This window comes from Mustela lutreola, chromosome 2 (genome assembly GCF_030435805.1).
Source record: "Mustela lutreola isolate mMusLut2 chromosome 2, mMusLut2.pri, whole genome shotgun sequence".
Taxonomy (NCBI): domain Eukaryota; kingdom Metazoa; phylum Chordata; class Mammalia; order Carnivora; family Mustelidae; genus Mustela; species Mustela lutreola.
In genome coordinates, this window is record NC_081291.1 from 22485410 (window position 1) to 22506639 (window position 21230).

General features: G+C 39.6%; 1 protein-coding gene across 1 annotated transcript in view; it reads right to left on the reverse strand.

The window, feature by feature from the left end:
• Window positions 1-17741, reverse strand: part of DCP1A (decapping mRNA 1A) — a 60030-nt gene extending 42289 nt beyond the window's left edge. Inside the window, exons 1-3 of the mRNA XM_059161177.1 lie at window positions 17129-17741; window positions 14406-14446; window positions 11686-11813 (exon numbers count right to left, since the gene is read on the reverse strand). Of these exons, the coding sequence (XP_059017160.1) occupies window positions 11686-11813; window positions 14406-14446; window positions 17129-17323 (364 nt within the window). The 5' untranslated portion in view covers window positions 17324-17741. The remainder of the gene's footprint in view (window positions 1-11685; window positions 11814-14405; window positions 14447-17128) is intronic.
• Between the last annotated feature and the right edge of the window lie 3489 nt (window positions 17742-21230).

Sequence of the window (21230 nt, forward strand, 5' to 3'; positions counted from 1 at the left end):
TGAGTCACACTAGGGTTTTATGTGTACTGTAGGGTTGACTGCCACGACTGCCACACAATACTCATTCCTTAAGGCAGAGCCTCTCCTGTGTTTGTACTTGCAACTGATTATGGGTATGCCAAATGTTGGATCAGTCCATCCCCTGGTGGTCTGTTCATCCCAGTGTGCCACACAGAAATAATCATTTTTATGTATCACAAGGGACAATAAAGGGTGGGAAGCATGGCACCTGGCCTCCATGGAGTGTTATGGGCTCCCCAAAATCTACACGTAGGGTTTTGGGAAAGAGATCAGATAGTGGTGTAGGAAAAGGGGGACATTCTTTTCTCCCCTTTCCCTAACTAACTTCTCTGCTACATATTTTTCTGCCACTTTACTAAGAGATTATCCAAACCTGTGCGGTAAGGCAAATGCCCACGAGGATCATGAGGGTGTGGTGGGATCAGAGAGGCTGTGGTGCGCATGCTCCGCCCAGAGCTCCTGCTGACTCCCAGTGCTTGCAGGGATGCAGGTGCTGTGTGGCCTTCACAAGAAGGAAAGCTAGAAATCCAGGTGTATGTGCAAAATATCCTTATTTTTAAATGTTGGTAGCAAATGCTTATCGCATGCCTTCCTTTTAATTAAAAACAAAATCAAAAACAAAAAACAACTGCACAAGCTTGAAGCAGTGACTCTGTAAGCAGCTAGAACTGCCTGGATCCTCCAGGGGACCCCACTCTACAGGGGCTTCAAATCTTCTTGGACTAGAGGTTACTGTTTCAATTTTTACCTCCACAATGAACTTCACTTTGTAAACACAAGATGAAACCTAGATTTATACACATTAAGAACATATTTCTGCCACTTAGCTATATGTAATTGTTGCTTTCCTTTGTGAGTTCTCAGAAGAGGAAACATTATTTAAAAGAGATAATGGGGGCACCTGGATGGCTCAGTGTGTTAAAGCCTCTGCCTTTGGCTCAGGTCATGATCCCAGGGTCCTGGGATCGAGCCCCGAGTCGGGCTCTCTGCTCAGCGGGGAGCCTGCTTCCCTTCCTCTCTCTCTGCCTACCTATGATCTCTGTCTGTAAAATAAATAAATAAAATCTAAAAAAAAAAAAAAAAAAAAAAAAAAAAGATAAATGGTGCATGCATTGCTAACTTTTAAAACATTTGTAATTAGGGTAATACCACATATACACAAAAAGTTAAAATTCCTTTTTACCTGACAACACTACTTTAGGGAGAATAAAAGCAGCACTTAGTTAAGGCCAGAGAAAAGAATCTGCTTTGGAAATTTGGAAATGTTCATGGACTTCCGAAAAAAGCTAACCAGAAGGTACCTGGTAGAGGTTCCATTAGAGGCTCTCCTAGAACACTCTACAGTGGCCTCCAATAGATAGAATGCCATACAGACATTTGAAACTTCTGACCTCACAGCACCACAGGTCAGCCCTGGAGTCCAAGTCACTCTATGTTTTCATGGTGTTTTTACCTCTTCAGTCTACTAACGTGGCAACAGCAAGGCTCCTTCCTTATCTTCGTCCAGAAGGCCAGATTAATGCAGTTGCCACAGATCTTTCTCCTACACTGATAGCAGAGTCACACTAACCACAGCAGAGCTGCTGCTGCTGGTGGAAGACTGCCTTTCTCCAGGCTGGTCAAGCAGCACTGTGCTGGATTCAAAGATCACAGAAAAAAAAGGACTGCAGTGCTTTTAAAACTGTTTATAAATTCCTCTTTTAGTTTGGAGGTAGAAGTCACACTTTTTGACTTGACAAATTATAAACTTCTTTTGCAAGGACATTTCCCGCTCTGTGCTCTAAGTCTGAAGATGTGTGCAAATGCCAATAGCCACCTGCCATCTCTACTATTCTAAGTCTTGCCCTTGAACTGAGAAAGGGCAAGCAGAAACAAAAAAAAAAAGTACACACTGCAATATTTCTTCTACTAAAACTTTCCATCTACTAGCTGCATTTTCAACACTATGGAAATGAATCACCCTGCCTTTTCTAGTGATCTAATTTTAATTAAAAATGTTCTCTATCAAGAGACTGATGCCCGATATAAAGGAAAAGTTGTAAGTGAAGTGGAAACAAAGGGGTACTTCTCACAGGCTTTTGGAGGTAAGTTCTTAAAAATATTAAATAGTAGTAATATTTTTATTTTCAATTGCTTGTTACAGTGATTTGTTGTTAATAAGCAGGTTATAAGACAATATACTTTGTTCAGTTTTTCAGAAGTACTTCAGGATTACAGAAAACATTTGAAAATATTACAAGTGGTATTCAGTGGGAGATCTATGCCTTAAGGCAACAAAACAATTGTCCTTGTTTCTTTCTATAAAAAAAATGCCAAGTCTAACATGCACATAAAGTAAAATAGTGTTGTTATTTTTTTGGCTAAAACCACAATCATACACTGGTCTAAGGAGAGAGTAGGTTTGAGGAAAGAAAACCTAGACTGGACACTCCTTCTAATTAATGGATCAGTGTTGCTGCTAAAAATGATAAACAAACAAACAAACAAACATCAACAACAAAAAACCCAACATGTAAATATCCCCACAGTCCTTCTGGTGGATCAGATTTTCACCAGTACTGGTCTAATTTACAGCTGATAATTTTCTAATCATACATTTTAAATTATTAATTTTATGATTAATTAACAGAGCTTTTAGGAATAAATATTCATAGCACTGGAATACAGTAACATATTTCATTAAGAATCTCACCCCTACCTTAAGTTCTAACATAATTTAATGACTTCTGCTTGTAATTCTCTAAGAAAATACAACAGAACCTCAGGACTAAAAAGATAACTAAAATTCTTTAAAAGTACAGAATAGTTTTATCAAAATGGTATAGTGCTTGATAGAGTACTTGGTAAATGACAAATAAATATCAATTCAATAAATACCACTGAATTCAGTATCACAAATTCAATAAATATCACTGAATATGATGTCTGAGTTAAATAATCAGCCTTCTTGTTTTAAACAAAGGAAAAGACAACACTGAAATACTTTTTGCAAAAGGAAATCATCAAATGCCAGAATTGACTTTATAAAGCTTAATGGGACCACAAACCTTTACTTTCATAGCTTTAATTAACCAAGTTATAATGTACACTGCCTAGCTGTAACAGAGAGAAAAACCAGCTTTGCTTGCTTTTACTTTTTTGTTGATTCATGTACCAAATTTTGGATTAAAAAAAAAAAACCTGTTCGGAAGCCTTTACAGAGGCAACCCTCTCGGGTCCCCTCCCTCTTCACTCAATCAACTTTGCTTTAAGCCTAAAACAAAAATAGAAAAACCCTTTACTGAATATTCTTGGGACATCTCACAATTAAGTCATAAAGTGGTGCCCACAGAAGTAGAAATCAAAGGGAAAGCACCCTCTGGGACAAACATACTTAGTAAGGTGTGGTGCTCATAGCAGATATCTGCCAAATGCTTGCTAGGAGAACGAACAGTGGGTAAGAGAAGCATGATCTCCTCACTGCACAAGAGTGGACGGTGGAGATACGTGTCCTGTGATAAAATCAGAAATGACAGATCCTGTATCTGCCTTTTCAGAGGCCAGTCTATATGGAGAATAACTGTCCTGATACCATTTTCTGAATAGGACATTGCTCTTAGAATTTTCTTTAGATGTGAGGGGAAAGATTTTAAGTTACTGACCCAACATTTTACTGTTTGTGAGTGTATTCAAACCTATTTATTCCTGAATAAGTTTTGTTGCACTAAGTTTTCTTCTAGGAAACAGTATATATAATCTAAATTTTAAATGTATAGGCGAAAAGGTTCTTCACAGTGATTTGTTTTTAAAAAATGTGTATTGCCTGTATTCAGTTGCAACACATAAAAAATATATACATTATTCCTAATATTGCCCATTATGCTCCCCCACTTTCATTGTTGTTCAATCAATCAGGTTGATTTTGTTCTGTTGTTCTCCTACAATTTCTATGTTCTGAAGTTAATTGCTACTCATCTGTGTATTTTCCTTCATCTTAACCCAGATTTCTCTTTTTCCTTAACTTCTTGGGCTGGTAGGCCTACATATGGTAATTTTTATAAAATTCTAATATGTATTTGAAAAAAATGCAAATTCTTGAATTGCTGGAAGCAGCGCTCTTCATACGCTCATTAGATCAAGTTTAACTGTACTATTTAAGTATCTAATAATTAACTGCTTTATCTGTCAATTACTGAGGTGGCCTGCTAAAATCTCCCATGATGATTAGGGATTTTTAACTTTTGATATGTATATCTGACATACACTACATACGTACCAGTTTGGAATCATTTTATCTTTCAGGTAATTCATTCCTTTTATCATTAGGCGGCAACTTTTACCATGAAGTTTTTAACTAAAATTTATCATGTATGACTAACATAGCTATAGCAGCCTTGTTTGGTTAACAGTTTGATATACTGCATTATATCCCTTTACTTTCAATTTTTCCAGGTTTCTGAGTTTTACATTTTTTGAAAATATTATTCACAAATTCTGTATCTTCATCCAGTCCCAGAATGTCTTTTAATTGGCTACTTTAGCTCACTTGACATTTTGTTCTAGTTACTGACTTATTTCTGCCATTTTATATTGGGCTATTTCCCATGGTGTTCAGTCACTGCCCCCCCACCCCCCAGTTTGTACTGGTTTAAAAGACTCCTATGTTTTGTAGTGGTTACCCTGAATCATTTGAACACACACAGCTTGATTTAAATCTATGGTTAATCAATTTATTTATTCTCACCCTGGTTGTGGGATGCCTTAGGTCTGATGAGCTTTTACCTGATGCTGTTGGTATCTAGTATTTTTCCTTCACCTTTTTTAACACCTCTACTCAGACTAGTCATTTCACTGTCTTATATAGTCCATGCTTATTTTAATTTAAAACAAAGTAAATCATTTGCTCATTAGTTTGTAAACTTTATTTCTTTCTTCTGTGCTCCATTTTCTTCTTTTTTTTTAAGAGGGCTCCACAGCATGGAGACCAAGGCAGAGCTTGAACTCACAACCCTGAGCTCAAGACCTGAGCTGAGGGATGCCTGGGTGGCTCAGTCGAAGCATCTGCTTCCAGCTCAGGTTGTGATCCCAGAGTCCTGGGACTGAGTCCCTCATTGTACTCCTTGCTCAGCAGGGAGACTGCTTCTCCCTCTCCCTGTCTCTGCCCTTGCTTGTGCTTTCTCTGTCTCTGACAAATAAATAAATAAAGTCTTTAAAAAAAAAAAAAAAAGAAGTGAGCTCAAGAGTCAGCTGCTTAACTGACTGAGCCACCTGAGAACCCCACAATATTCTTCTTTCTGAACCAAATTAAATACGATTAAGAATTCAGTTGCGTTAAGAGCATTTTCAACAGCCACATGTGGCTGGTGGCTACTGTACTGGATAGCACTGCTTTAGAAGCACCTACAGCAAGGGGCCGCTAGAGGCGAAAGTTCTGTTTTTGTTTGAAAAGTGCGTTTATTTTGTTCTCCTAATTATTGAATTGAATTAATTCCCTCAGTACTCTTATTCCTTTGTCTTCCAAACTCAGGAGCTGCAACTAAATAGGCTGTCAGTCTAACTGGTGCTCCTCATAAATAATCAATCTCAAGTACCCTTTGGTTGCTTCTGTCTCTTTGTGCATTTCTTTCTCCTTACTATGCTTGGTGTCTTATCCTACTGCCCAAATCTGAGATTTATGGCTTTTGAATATTCTAGAAAATTTTTTGTTCTAAATCTCTTCAAATACGGTCTCTCCTAAATCTATTTTATCATTCTGAAAATTCTTCTCTATTATGTGTTAAGACTTTCTAATTCTACCCTCCTGATCATATTTTCCATTTCTTTCCTTTCTTGGATGAATTCTGAGTAATTCCCTCAGATGTCTCTACCAGTTCCTCAATTCTCCTTTCTGTTGTTACAAATTAACTTCTGAGAAATAAGCCAATCAGAGAAAGACAATTATCATATGATCTCACTGATATGAGGAATTTGAGAAACAAGGCAGAGGATCATAGGGGAAGAGAAGAAAAAATGAAACAAGATGAAACCAGAGAGAGAGACAAACTGTAAGAGACTCATCTCAGGAAACAGACTGAGGGTTGCTGGAGGGGAGGGGAAGGGATGGATAGGGTGGCTGAGTGATGGAGATGGGGGAGGGTATGTGTTGGGGTGAGTGCTGTGTATTGTGTAAGGCTGATGAATCATAGACCTGTACCCCTGAAACAAATAATACATTACATGTTAATAAAAATTAACTTAATCAAAAAACAAACAAACAAACCAAAACCAAAACCAAATTAACTGCTGAGTCCAGGTAGAAAATTTATTTTCAAGAATTGAAATTTTAATTTCTAGAAATTTGACTTGGTTATTTTTCAAATCTACCTGTCACTTTTCTTATCCACATCTGACATTTACATCCATTAAAGTCTGTATCTGATCATTTCATTAACTAAAATTTTGGGGAGTGGTTGGCTAACCCTGCTTTTGTTGTATTCTGCCTTTTACTGATTGTGAATTATTTCCTGTATATTTAGTAATTTTGAGTATTTAGTAATTTTGGACCATGAGGCTTGTCAATGATCCCCAGGCAATCTGGGTGTCCCCCAGAAGGATTTGGCATTAGCTTTTGCCAGGTGTCCTAGAATACTCACCAGCTGAAGATCAATTTTTATGTTAATTTTTTGGCCTGGGTAAGAAGTTATACTGAGTGAATGGTATAACCTGAACGCCAAATCTCTTTGAGAAAGCTCATGTTTATATTTATTCAGGGGAGACATTTTCCCTGTTACCCATAGTCCATACTAAGATAGATAAGCTTGCTCATCCTTGTTTGGTGGGCTGGTATCTTTCTAATTAATTAATATGTAGCTAATCAGGGGGCTGGGCTGTACGTAGGTATGGGGTCTCAGCTCCACTTCTCCACCCATGAGAGCTCAAGACCCTGTCTCCTGACTCCATGTAATTGTCATGAGATCCTTTTATGAAGGAGAGCTCCATACCTAGAAACCCCTAATAGCTGGCAGCCAGTGCTGGTTTATAAGCTTCTCACTTCAGCTTTCAGTTTTCACTCTCATGTTGGCCCGCTGAAATGTCCCCTATTCTCTTTTTGACTAAGCTGTGCATTTAGTACTTTATACAGCATTTCTAAATGTTTGTAGGAGAAAGATTTCCTGGCATGACACTGCTAGACAGGAGCTGAAGGATATTTTCTTTGATGGACACAGAAGTCCTAGAAATTCAGAGTCTCCCAAGAATGATTTTATAATGCAGTAAGTAAAATGGATTTTCTTTACAAATGAAAATAGAAGATCACCAGACTGATAGTAATGCGTTGTTTAAAGAGCAAAAAAAGATGTCTCTCCAACTAATCAGAGATAAAATTAAAACTATCATCAATGTTTTTTAGGGAGAAGTGTCCACAAACTAAAAATCATTACATTAATACAAAGGTTTAGCTGGGAGGGTGCTATGTATTCCAGTATACTGATCAAAATAAACATAACTATGTTTAAATAAACCATGACCCACTGATTAGAACTGCTACTCTTGAGAGTTTTTTTTTTTTTTTTTTTTTAAGATTTTATTTATTTGGCAGACAGAGATCACAAGCAGGCAGAGAGGCGGGGGGCGGGGGGGGGAGCATGCTCCCTGCTGAGCAGAGCGCCTGATGCGGCGGGGGGCTCAATCCCAGGACCCTGAGATCAAGAGCTGAGCCGAAGGCAGAGGCCCATCCCACTGAGCCACCCAGGCACCCCACTATTGAGTTTTAAAAAATCTGTACACTGTAAGATTTCTCATTTGTAATATGTATATATTTTCAACTTATCATCCCTCATGCTGCCTAGTAATGGCCCTTAAAAATTCTGAAAATGGTACCTATAATGATAAACAGAGCCTCCAGCTTGTCATGGTGCTAGTCAGAAAGGACGGGAATAAAGACACTACAGGCCTGGGTCATAAGAGTACCTGGACAATGTTAAAATCCTTATAACTGTCTTACTACAAAGATCATTTGGCTTGGGTCTAAGATGGAGACACACACTGTAGTATTTTATATTTTTAAGTGCCTGACAAAATACCCTCACATATATGATGCCCTTTTAAAATAAGTAGGTCAGATCAGTGGTTTACGTGATTTATCCAAGGTTACAGCCCCAAAATGGCAAAGCCTAGAATAGCATTCTTTTCTGAAAATTAAACTGCATGCCAAAAGACTGTTACCATGGCAAAGCCCCCCTCAGGGATATCTTCTGCAGCTTTCGTATCTAGAAGTCATTTATAAATTTTAAAAACGAATGACTAAACAAGAGGCATAAAAATTGAATCCAAAGCTCCCCTAGTGCTTGTTCAATTCAGGTATGGCACAACAAAAGGGTGTATGTAAGCAGGAGTTCATGCTTTAGACTTCCACGTTCTGATACAGTAGTTACTAGCCACATATAGCTACTTAAATGCAAACTGATTAAATAAACTAAAAAAGAAAAGAAAATTTCTTGGTTACACGAGTCGTACTTTGAGTGCTCAACAGTCGCATGTAGCTGTGGCTGCTCTTCGGGATGGGGCTGATACAGAGCATTTCCATTACGGCACAGCAGTACAGGTCAGCATCACTCTAGAATGTGGACTGACGAAGTAAGTAATTTTATTGCGGCAGCCAAGTAGAGAGAACATGGGGTTCGAAGATTATCTGAATTCTGCCTATGTCACTTACAACCTTTGTGATTCTTGAGCAAGTTTCTTAACTTTTCTAGGACTCTTGTTTCCTCAATAGAAGTCAGAAATAAGGGGTTAGGAACTACACTTTTGCTTAATTAACTACAGAATCTGCAGTCTTCCCAACCCTCGCTGAGCCCCTCCCTATAAGGTTCTTCTGGCTGCCAAAAGGCCCTCGATCGGTATGAAAACACACTGATTCCAAAATATTCAAAAGAATCACTAAACCTAAGCCCTTGGCTAGTGTAAGCATTTTCTCTGTAAGATTTTACCATTCCCTTTGGGGGAGGTGGTATATAAATAAAAACTAAAAAATGAAATCAATACAGAACAATCAGAACTAGAAAAAATAATAGTTCAATTTTCTATTAACTCTAAAAATTGATCTGAGTAAAAGAAGCTGGATCTGAAGGTACAGTGAGCAAAATGGGTCAGATGTCTTAGTGGTATTTCCCTCAAGAAAACGACAGAAGGGCAGCTACAGAATCAGGTATAATTACCTGTATACACACTCAGACACTAATTAACTTTTTGTTTAAAGAACAAATCCCTTAACTCAATAGCTTGCAGACCTGACAAGACTATTTTCCACAGTTAAGACTAGGTTGACAAAACACACTCAAGAGAGGCCTTCACTTCCAGAATCACTTTATGCTGCCTTGTCACTTCTCCCTGATACAGCTGTTCCTTTAAATACCTTCCCTAAGCTCCTCTTGCAGATTGTTTCTAATACACCCACAGTGTTGTACTTGACCTTTTCAGGCCCTTCTCTAGTCTGAAAACAAGCTGATGTGCTCTTGAATTTCAAATTAGCAATGCCAAAAACTGTATGGCCCCTTGGAAGATGATTCAGTGCCTCAATTAACAAGGAAATTGGACAACCTTGGTTAACTGAGTTTTCTGTTCAATTAAGGAAACCTCTGTTTTAACTTAAGGAAAATCTTCCTAAAATAAAATGTATTAATGTACCTTTCTGCTCAAGAATATTCCGATTAACATAATAAATGATGATTTCAGGTCATATCATGACAACAAATTAATCTATGAGACTATAGTGGGGTTAAAGTTACAGAAAATTGACACTTTTATGCTGACCCTGGGTTATACTCAAGATATTTGCTAGATTCTTATAAAATGAAACCTAATATCAGCTTGTTTTCTTATAATTTCCTTTCATTTCTTCCATACATGGCCTATAGAAATGTTTCCAGATAATTGAGGTCAATAAGTTAAATTTTGGTTAGTTGTGATTTAATTATATTTGGGTTATGTTGCATTTTCAACTTCAAAGGAACCTTTGCTTGTTAAAGAAATACTATGATTAACATCAGCTTAATTTAGCTTAAACATCAGGTTTAAGCTCAACAGTAAGTGAATCCACGGGTCTCTGATAATTTTCCTGACTACATTAATAATCAAACTTTTCTTAGAAGCAATAGCTAGATTAATTTCCTGGTAGTAAAGAGCAGAATTAAATAAATTTTCCTTAAAAAAAAAATTGGAACTATGTTCCTCTGCAGAATTTCCCCTTCAACAGAATTTCAGCACAAACAAAACTGCCATCTGAAGGTAGTATTAGTTTAAATAAATCCCTCTGAACTTATAGGTATTAAAAAGCATTTCTAATATGCCCCCAGACACTAAAATCTCAGAAAGGAATTATCTGGACAACAGTTCACTGAAAAAAACCAAGAGACTATTTCACTTAAATACTTAAAAGTGAGCTGTGGAGAAGAATTTGGGGCTTCTGGCTCTGAAACAGAACTTATCATTCCTCATTCAGGAAATTAAAAGGGCCTAATTTCCAAGAGCTTTTTATATATTACACCAAAGACATTCCTCCAGTACCAGTTACCTTCTAGTCAAGTGAAATCCAAACAGTAACTTTTCCTTTTTTAATTTTTTGTAATAACTTTTCCTTTTTATGTGAGAAGTAACATTTCTCCAGCAATCTCCTTGGATAATAGTTATGGTCACTCTACTACTAACTAGGTCTGATCCACCCATAGTCAGTGCCAAACAGTCTCTCTTCTGTCCTCAAACACTTATGCTTTCAACATCCATACTGAAATACAGTAATTGAGGATACTTTTTAGTATCTTTTTTTTCCCCCACTGGTACATCTTAACTTTTTGAAAGAGCCACTCTAGCTTTGTGGACTGCATGCAACCATTCTTAAGAGTCTGTAAAATGCCTGAAGGACCCTGGAACTAAGGAGGAGAGAAAAGTGTTATGATTCTCGCTCTCCAACTGGGGACCTGCCACTCACCTCCGAGTCTCAGCTCCCTTACTTGCTTGCCTGCCCCACATGGGTTATTGTATCATTAACATTAATGATACAATAGCTCTCAGCCCAGAACTTGTACCCAGTAGACACTCAATAAACAGACTGAAAATACCACAACCAGGGTAAAGACAGTACTTGCTCTGTGGATAAATATATCAGTCCCCATCCTGAATCTCTCAAACTAAATTCTGTTGCTCAGGGGCATGGGCAGCCAATAATTCAGTGTCCAACCAAAACAAAGGATGAAATTTATTTTCATAAAACAAACAACAGGAATATGATGTACTGCTATTATATGGAAGAGTGTATTTAACTAAAACAATATAAAAAGTTACTGTATATAAGAGCGTTTCAATTTTAGAAGCCCAATTTAAAAGATTTGATCTAAGACTCATTTATAACCTAAGAGTGCAGATAAAAATATATTCTTAAAGATTTTCTTTCTTTCTCAGAGAGATAGAGAGCGTGTACAAGCAGGGGGAGCAAGAGGCAGTGGGGGAAGCATGCTCTCTGCTGAGCAAGGAGCCTGATACGGGGCTCCATCCCAGGACCCTGGGATCATGACCTGAGGTGAAGGCAGACACTTAACTGACTGAACCACCCAGGCATTCCTGTATTTTTTATAAAATAACATGATGATAGAAACTCAAGTCACTCCATTTAAATTGTAAATAGATGAACTGTAATAAAACTGATATACTCACAGCTTGCATTTCTATACAGAAGAAATGGTTCATGGAGCTGAAATTCCAAATCTTTATTCACTGGTTCAACCAGATTGTGCATATTCAGTCGATTCACAATGGTAAAACCATGGTAAGGTGAGGCTGACCTTAGATTTGACAGAAGAAAAACACCTGTAGTCACTGTTTCATTTGCAGAAATGTTATCTACTTCTTTATTTCCATTTCAAAGAATAAGGATATTACCACATTATACAATATTGTTGGCACTTAAAATTGCAAACAAAAAATTCAAGTCAGATCATACCCCTCCTCTTCTCAGTAGCTTCTAAGGACTTAGCTCCCCAGAGTAAAGCCAATGCCCTTTCTAATGCCACCAAAGCCTTGGCTGATAGGTGCCCTCCTCACCTTCACCTCATCTGCCTCTCCCCTTGCTTCTGCTCAAGCCACACAAAGCTCATCACTCTCCCTACAGGAATGCTTCTACCTAAAGCCCTCTGCGTGGACCACTTGCCCAGAATCTAGTTACCTTAACCCCAACAGGCTCTTCCTCAAATGTCACTTTTTCAATGACACTTACTGGAGAACTACCCCTTCTCAGGCTCCCAGCCTCTCTCAAGTTCAATACCTCCCACTCTCTTCTCTTTTTTTCCATACCATTTACTTATTTTTCATATTTGTCTTTCCCCACTAGAATGTAAATTCCATGCAAACTGAGATTTTTGGCTTCTTTTTTCAGATATTAGCCAAGACAGGTACCTAACAGATGTTTAATAAACAGTTGCTCAACAAAAATATCACTTATTTTAAACACAGTACAGACCTGGTTTTAATAATGACTGTCCACCATTATAATCATGATTTTTTTTCTTACACCAAATAAGTCTTTCTACAGTTCTCCTGAGTTAAGAGAGAAAATGCCTTGAATCCTATGATAACAAACATCCTTTGTTCTCATATCAGGGTGATTCAGTACATGATTCTTGGTTCTCATACCAAAGTGACTTAGTACATGATCTTCACATGCATGTAATACTTCATAGTTTCTCAATCGTTTTTCTGTACACAAGAGAGATTTGAGAATCCTACTCTACAGATTAGGAAATAAACTTAGAATGATTAAAGCCTTTGTCCAAAGTCACACAAATAATGTGACCAGAACTGAGCTTTAGGTTTTTAGACTCCAAATCCAGGCTTTTTGTACACTAAGGTCTCTGGCAAAATGATATTCTGACACTGTGGTACACTTTTATCCAAGGTACATAAAATGTTCTCATATTTCCCAAAGAGTTCTTTGGTTTCCTTTTATTAGGATCAATACTATGTAAGCCTCCATGAATTAAGCCAAATCATTTATTATACTAAATTTCCTATTTTTTAGAACCAGTGGAGATGTACTATACTGTTTAACAGTGAGGCTGGGAAAATATTTTCCTAATATCATAGATACCAAGATTCTAACAATCTCTAGAGTTTCTAGAGATTACCATAGTGGTAATACAGAACAATGAAGTAGGTGAAGGGTAAAGGCACCCTGGCAAAGAATGATGATGAGCTCCTATAGTTACGATGTAGTATCAAAGCACTTAAATACAAAGGAGGAAAAAGATGTTTTTAGAAAGATCTCAAAGTTGCATGCCAAAATTTAGAGAAATGCCTGACAAATTCTTGTTAATTACCATCAATATAGAAGGCAATCTTTAAATGGTAACTCACAGTACAAAAACAAACAAACAAACAAACAAACAAAAAAGAAGTGGGGAGGACCGGACATCAGTAATAATTCCTGTTGAATCTCTAAACTTAGAAACCATGGGAAGGAACCTGTTGTAGTCAGAGCAAAACCTAAGGGAGAGCCAGGACCAAGGAACTCTATGACTATCCTTTTCTGTTAGTTACAAGTTAGGACACAAAAGGTGCCTAACAAAAACAAAAGCTGCAATTTGCAAAACAATCACATTTTAGATAATTAACTCACAGAAAAGTTGAAAATAAAAAGCGTGCAACTGAATAAACCAGATTTTCTAAAGGACTCTCAAATGAAGATGACACATCACTAAAGACACTGTACCTAATCCTGAATTTTTTTGTGGGGAGGGGTTCAGAAAGGGGACAGAACCAGAGTCATAAGAAGATGACTCATTTAATAAATACAGAATAGAGAGGCTGACCTTTCAACTACATTATTTTATAGAGTTAGTCTATGTATTAAGTTTTTCTCTCTTTATACATTTTTAATACAGGGGGAGGGAGAAACGCATCTGTTTTAGACTTATTCATGATTAGAAAATATTTTCTATTTTGACACAGTTTTGCTAGTTCCTAAATAAGTTTTAGTTCTGTTTATTTTATTTATTTATTTTTTAAATATTTTATTTATTTATTTGACAGAGAGAGATTACAAGTAGGCAGAGAGGCAGGCAGAGAGAGAAAGGAGGAAGCAGGCTCCCCGCTGAGCAGAGAGCCCGATGCGGGACTCGATCCCAGGACCTTGAGATCATGACCTGAGCCGAAGGCAGCGGCTTAACCCACTGAGCCACCCAGGCGCCCTCTAGTTCTGTTTATTCTGAATCACAGGAAGGCTCAAAGAAAGGATATAACTTGGTTCAGATCTCACAGCTAGAAATGGATGAAGAAGGTCAGGCAGGGAGGTTCCAAAAACGGGGCTGAACCACTTTATATAACACTGCTCACCATTAGATTAAAAATACATATGTATCATTTTTTTTTTTAAAGCTTACCTTCGATATACAAACAAGGTCCCTTCTATATCAGTCTTCTCCTATAACAGAAATGACTTGGTTAGTTTTTCCCCCATAATCCAACCCCAAATGGTCCTAATGGAGAAATACTTCATGTTTAAGATGAAATTGCTTATTTTAAAATTAGTCCCTTTAGAACAGGTCAGGTAAGTCTCTCACTCTACAAACTACTGTTGTTAGTTTCTTTTGTATCCTTTCTATGCTTGGGTTGCATACTAAGGTATATACAATGTTTGGTCCAGCAACATGTCTGTTATCTGCAGCATTTTTCTCCTTAAAAATTTAGGGTGAAAAATCTTAGAATTAGCCCCCCTCCCCTCCAGTTTCTAAAGACTATTTCAGAGAGAAAGCATACGTACTCATAGGGAAGGGGCAGCGGGGAGGGAGAGGGAGAGAATATCAAGCAGACTCTCACAACCCTGAAATCATAACCAGAGCCTAAACCAAGAGTTGGACCCCTAACTGAGCCACCCAGGAACCCCACTTTCCCTTTATAAAGCTAAAATGTCTTATCCAGATTTTTAAATTTTAAAGCCAAGCTTTTGTGTACAGCAATTCCTTCACTTTTAAAGTTTATCAAAGTTTGGCCAGGATGATTGGGGGGGGGGGGTTATCTTCTAGGACAGTTTGTTTCATCATTGGGCAATTGGTATATTTTTATGAATGGCAAGTTTTGTGGTTTGTTAAATATTGTCAAACACAGTTTTTTATTCTTAGAACTTCGTTGAAGAATCATGAAAACTGAAGCTATACTCTGCCTTAAGCTAATCATTGTAAGACATAAATAATTATAATTTTTAAGCATAAATGAAACATTTTGATTGAAAGTAGAGCTCATATTATCTTTTGTTTGCTGTGACAAATGGACTTAGGTTTTAAACACATACAGTGTTTTTAAAAACTAAATAACCACAGTAGTTCATAGCTTGGATTGAACCTATGTATTTTAATGCAATCAACAAATTGTTAGAAAACTTTAAAGGCTAGTCATTCAAAATCGGGTTTGTTGGGATATAAACATTTAAAAAATATTTATCATATTGAGAGTATTGCTCTACCTTAAATATCATCTTAAAACTTTTCCTTCCTAAGGATTCATAGGCCTTTTCTTGCCTTTCAAATGTAAAATTTTAGTATAAAAAAAAGTGGCAATCAATGGTCTCACAGTGAAAGAAAACTTGCTCAAACACAGAACTGTGCAAAGTTACAACTCACTGTAAAATAAAGACACAAAAGATACAGGTTATGCACTATGTGCCATTATCCAAATGAACAAAAAATGGCAGCTTACTTTTCAATTCAGATTATTATAACTAGTATTTCATATTTGAAGCAGGACTCTACAATTTAAATTCAACGATACTGAAAGTCTGTGGAAAACTAGAATTAAAAGTCTGTTAGTCCAAAGTTCCTGCTCCTAAGTCTTCACCATTTGTCTGCAATTCATATCTCACAAATTTATATGCAGACCAAATAAAGAAAAACGATTCAGAACAATTCAAACTAAGGCAATGTCTAAAACAGCTACACTTAAAAAAAAAAAAAATCTGTAATTTTGTTCTTTGTGGCTTTCCAAACCTCCTTCTTTTCCAGGAAGTGAAAGAAGCAAGAGGATTCTGAAAGCTCTCATCTGAATTGTTTATAAACATCAAATGATTTTCACAGAATTAGTCTAAATATAATCTATGTATCTGTTTTATACTGTAAAGAATGTATTACAATAATCTTTCAGGTTTTTGTTAGTATAAGGATTTCATATTTTTACTGAAATGTGAGTGTTACTCATTTATGAACTCAACCCACCAAATATTCACGGATTATTTGCCAAAAGTAAAGCCTAGAGCTGAATGAATGAATTATGGAGGGTTAATTACTAGAAAACTGGAAATTATGTTACTTTTCATCAGCGGCCAACAAGTCAGAGAACAAACCCTATGTAACTTTTCGGGCCCCCTCCCGCGCAAAAAAAAAAAAACCCAAAACAAAAAACCCAAAAAGTACTTAGTCCGGAGGGAGGATTCAGAGGTGACATTACCAGCAGCACAGCTGGAACGAAAACACGTTTACAGGGTCTCTTTTCCAAAGGGTTCAAGGGAATCCAATTAACATAATCCCTAAGTACCTTGAAATCTTTTCCAAAACTCTGGAATACAGTGTAGTTCAATAAAAGCCGGACTTATCCCCACCACCCCTCTTCCAAGAATTGCAACTAATTGGATTTCCAGCTTTAAATCCAAATGACCTCTACGAAGGGGGTTCTTATTTACGTGCCTGGTGGGGGGAGAGGGACGGTGTTTACTTTTATAGATTATGTATCTGTAGTTTATCTAACACCCCTCACAGCTTCAAACACAATCTTTCGGGTGCCTTTCGGACTCCCACCGTTCTCGTCCACTAACACGTCTGCAAAGAAGGCATATCGCCCAGGTCTCCGGACCCAACCCCAAGGGACTGATCCTCCTCCAATCCTTCCTTCTATCGGCTTTCCCCCCACTAGACGTCCTGGGCCTACTTCTCTCGCGCTTCTCCCCAATTCCCGGCGCCGCTGACACCCTTCAGGGACCGGCCAGTCTCTTCTCCAGTCCCTGGCCTCCCCGCTGCCGCCCTGGCCTCCCGAATCGCCCCCAACCCCGGACAGTCCGCGCTGCCACTTTAAGAGGCGCCGGCCGGGAGGCCGGCCTCCTCGGCCTGGCCGCACTCACCCACTGGTTGGCCTTGGGGCAGAAGGTGTACAGAGCGACCTGGCCCGTGAGGTCTGCGATGCTGGTGATGTAGGGGTCGTGCTGTTTCAGGGCCGCTAAGCTCATCTCCTGCCCAGCTCTACTCAGCGACTCCATCTTGAATTCCGGAGCCGAGCCCCTCCGGCGGAGGCGGAGCCGCGGACAGGAAGGTGCCATCGAGGCAAAATTCCCCCAGTAGCGTCAGCACCTTCAACTTCCGCCTCTCGGCCGGGCCTCGCGGCGCGGGGTGGGGTACAACAACTATTGTGCTCCGCTGCGTCCACGCCCCCGGGTGCCGGGTTCCGGGAGCGTTAGGTTCGGGACGGTCCAAAGTGTGTGGGGTTGGAGTCAGTCAGGGACCGAGCGGGCAGGCGGGGAAACTCAGGAGCTTCCTGGACTCCGGGTAAAAACATGTCCTGCCCGCGAGCCTTCACCGGGCTCCTGCCGGACGAGGCAGCAGACCGCCGCGGGGCCGCAGAATGAAAAAGCCCGCTGTGGCTGTGCGGGACTCTACGGTCGTGGGGAGAGCACAGAGAAGCGGGGAGGGGCGGCACCCCGAAAGTCACCCCAGATCTCCGGTCTCACTAGGTCGCCGCCGTCAGCATTTTTTTTTCCCCCCTGAAGGAGCATCTTCAAAAAAAAGCCAAAGTAGCCCTCCCGTACGTGCACAGACAGGCGTGTCCTGGGCTCGCCACCGTTGCTCTTCGCTTTCCTCGTCTGAAGCCGGTGGGCTCGAGCCCGCCCAGGCGCGTGGGTCGCGCCGCGGTGAAAGCCTCCAACGGCTCGTTCTCGGAGCCGACGCGCCTCAAGCCTTGTAACACGCGTTTTAAAGCTCCAGGTACCAGCCCAAGAGTGAAACGCAGCGTGGGGACTCTCGGGGACTCTGTTCACCCGCTCTCCGCTCGTTCAAAGAACGTTTTCTCAGGCGGAAAGGATACTCCCCTGGAATTGAATTTTTTTAAAAAAATATTTTATGTATTTATTTGACAGAGAAATGGCACAAGTAAGCAGAGCGGCAGGCAGAGAGAGAGAGAGAGAGAAGCAGACCGGATGCGGGACTCGATCCTGCAACCCTGGGATCATGACCTGAGCCGAAGGCAGAGGCTTCACCCACTGAGCCACCCGGTGCCCCAGAGTCGATTTTTTTTTTTTTTAAAGATTTTATTTTTGACAGACAGAGTACCACAAGGAGGCAGAGAGGCAGGCAGAGAGAGATTGAGAGGCGAGGAAGCAGGCCCCCCGCTGAGCAGAGAGCCCGATGCGGGGCTCGATCCCAGGACTCTGGAATCATGAACCTGAGCTGAAGGCGGAGGCTTTAACCCACTGAGCCACCCAGGCGCCCCTGGAATCGGAATTTTTTGAAAGGAAAAAAAAAAAAAAAAAGAGGGGGAGAAACCCCGTCACATTTGTATGGTTTATGATTTTTACGTCCCGGGGCCGTTGGTTAATGGAAAGAAGGTAATGCCTTCTATTCTTTGCAGTATCAGGTAAGGAGCGTGTATGAATGCCGATGAGGAGGGAAGCGGTTCAGGTGCTGTGGGTTAAGTGTTGATTGAACCTGTAGGGAGGAGTAGGAGTGGATCGGAGAAGAAAGGCAAGGGCCCTCTTTCACTTTCCAGCCTCATGGTGAGGTAGGGGAAGTGAGGGCATCCTCATTTGATGGATGGTTTCATTGAAGCTGGGGTGGGGGTTCAGAGTTCCACACGAGTCGGGGGGTGGGAGCCAAGGGGTGGTGGGGAGGCGAAGGGGATCTAGTGGTAGAGTCTAGAGACGCCTTCCTTCCCCCAGAGCCCTTTGCTCTACACCAGGGCTACCTTTCTGCCTCCTTGAGGACGAGACTTAACTCCCCTCCACCTACTTTCAATCCGATATTTAAAAATCTGTACCCTCATTTAAAAAGTTATGTGTTCTTTGAATACAGAATAGAAGCCCTTGGGGTGCCTGGGTGGCTCAGTGGGTTGGGCCGCTGCCTTCGGCTCGGGTCATGATCTCGGGGTCGTGGGATCGAGCCCCACATCGGGCTCTCTGCTCAGCGGGGAGCCTGCTTCCTCCTTTCTCTCTCTCTGCCTGCCTCTCTGCCTACTTGTGATCTCTGTCAAATAAATAAATAAATAAATAAATCTTTAAAAAAAAAAAAAAGAATACAAGCCCTTGGAATAAAATTCAAAGGCACACCTGAAAAGGAAGAAAGTAGTCTTTTCTTCTTTTAAAAAATTATCATTTTATTAAGGTATACCTGACATCGAACACTGTTTTAGTTTCAGGTGTACAGTGTAATGATGTGGTATTCCTATATATTGCAAAGGGATCAAACAACAGTCCAGTGCTAACATCTGTCACCATACATATTACAAAAATTTTTTTTTCTTTCGGTAAATTTTCAAGATCCACTCCCCTACCGGCTTTCAAATATGCAATACTATTATTAGCCGTAGTCATCAGGCTATATGTTATATCCCCAGGACTTCTTCATTAGTTTTTTTTTTTTCTTACACAGATTTACCAAAATCTAAGACATTTCCTTTGTATTTATTATTTTTGATTGAACAGGGCTAGACTCATGAAAGAAAAAGCAAGCTACTTTAGGGAGGGTTCATATTCAGAGTAGGAAATTGCTTTAAAATGTATGTTCGTGTGGCCCAAAAACACGTTAATGTTGACTGTGATACCTATACAGTTCTCAAGATCTATTCAAGAGAATGTGAATCTTTTGGAACTGAAACTCTTTCTCATTTACTTTGAGGCCTAATTTTCCCTTGTATTTGGCTTGGTTAGCTTTCTGCCTATGGCCACTTTCTATGAATTGCCCTTTCGATGATTCCACCCCAGCCCATTGGCCTCCTTTCTATTCCTGTACATGTGCCAAATGAGTCTTGCCTCAGGGCCTTTGCGCTTGTCATTCTCCCTTTCTGGAACATTCTTCTCTCTGATATCCCTGGGATATCCTGATGGCTCATTTCCTCGTGTTGTTCGGAGCACTCATCTGCAAGTGGTAATTATTTTATTTATTTCTGTGGTGTCTGTATCATCAGCTCCATGAAGCAGGACCCATGTCTGTCGTCTTCATCACACATCTCTGGCACAGAGACAAGGCCTAATACATGTTTGCTGGATTAATTGGAATATCAGGGGAATCTCTTTATTCACATAAACCTGAGAGAAGAGATGGTTGTTTCCAATCCACACCTAAGAAAGCATTTGTTTCTCTTAAGTGCTGAACAAATATAATGATGCCTGGTTTTCTTGTATTCCTATATTTTGATTCTTAGGCTCAAGGCTTCCTGAAGCAAACATACAATGTTTAGTATAGCCCAGAACAATGGGGGACATTCTCAGTCTTGGCACCTTTTCCCACGTCCGCTCTTTTCCATCTATCTGACTCCCATCTCTTCCTCTTCTCCCTCTCCCTTTCTCTAGAAAGTATTCTAGAAGTATCTGCTTACCATTTGCCTCTTTAGGCAGAGAAACCAGGCTAAATAATTTTCCTAAAGTCACAAAATGATTCACTTGCAGAGCTGGATTAACATCTTCTAGCTTTGGCTTCCAGGTAGGTCACATCTCTTGCTACCATTCTGTCTGGTACACTCGTAAATTACACTGCCTACACATGAGTGAGACTTGTTCTCCTTATGCTGCTGTTTCGCCACCGATATTTATTTTACATGGTTGATAATGCAAAAGGTTGTGGGTTTACTATACAGTCCATTACCTGGTGCTTCCCAGATGCTTTGGATGGTAGTTTTTCCCTTCAGTTCCTCCAGAAAGGTCTGAGACCTCTGTATTTTAAAATGTCTCTTTATGAAAGTATTTTTAAAGGGTCTAGATGCTTTCTAGAGTTACATTTCAGATTCATGAATTAGTTTAATCTGCAATTCTGGAACAAAATAATGCTTTCTATCAGGAAGAAAGAAAGTGGCTCTATATGGGGTAACATAATTAGAATAAAAGAACATGGGATCAGCACTCTCTTTAGTTCATCTGTTAATTGCATCTAACAGCTTTCTTGATAATGTTCTTTGGTGGAAAGTTCTACATCATTTAGTTACTTAATCCAGGGTAATGTTTCAAACTAACAATAGCATAG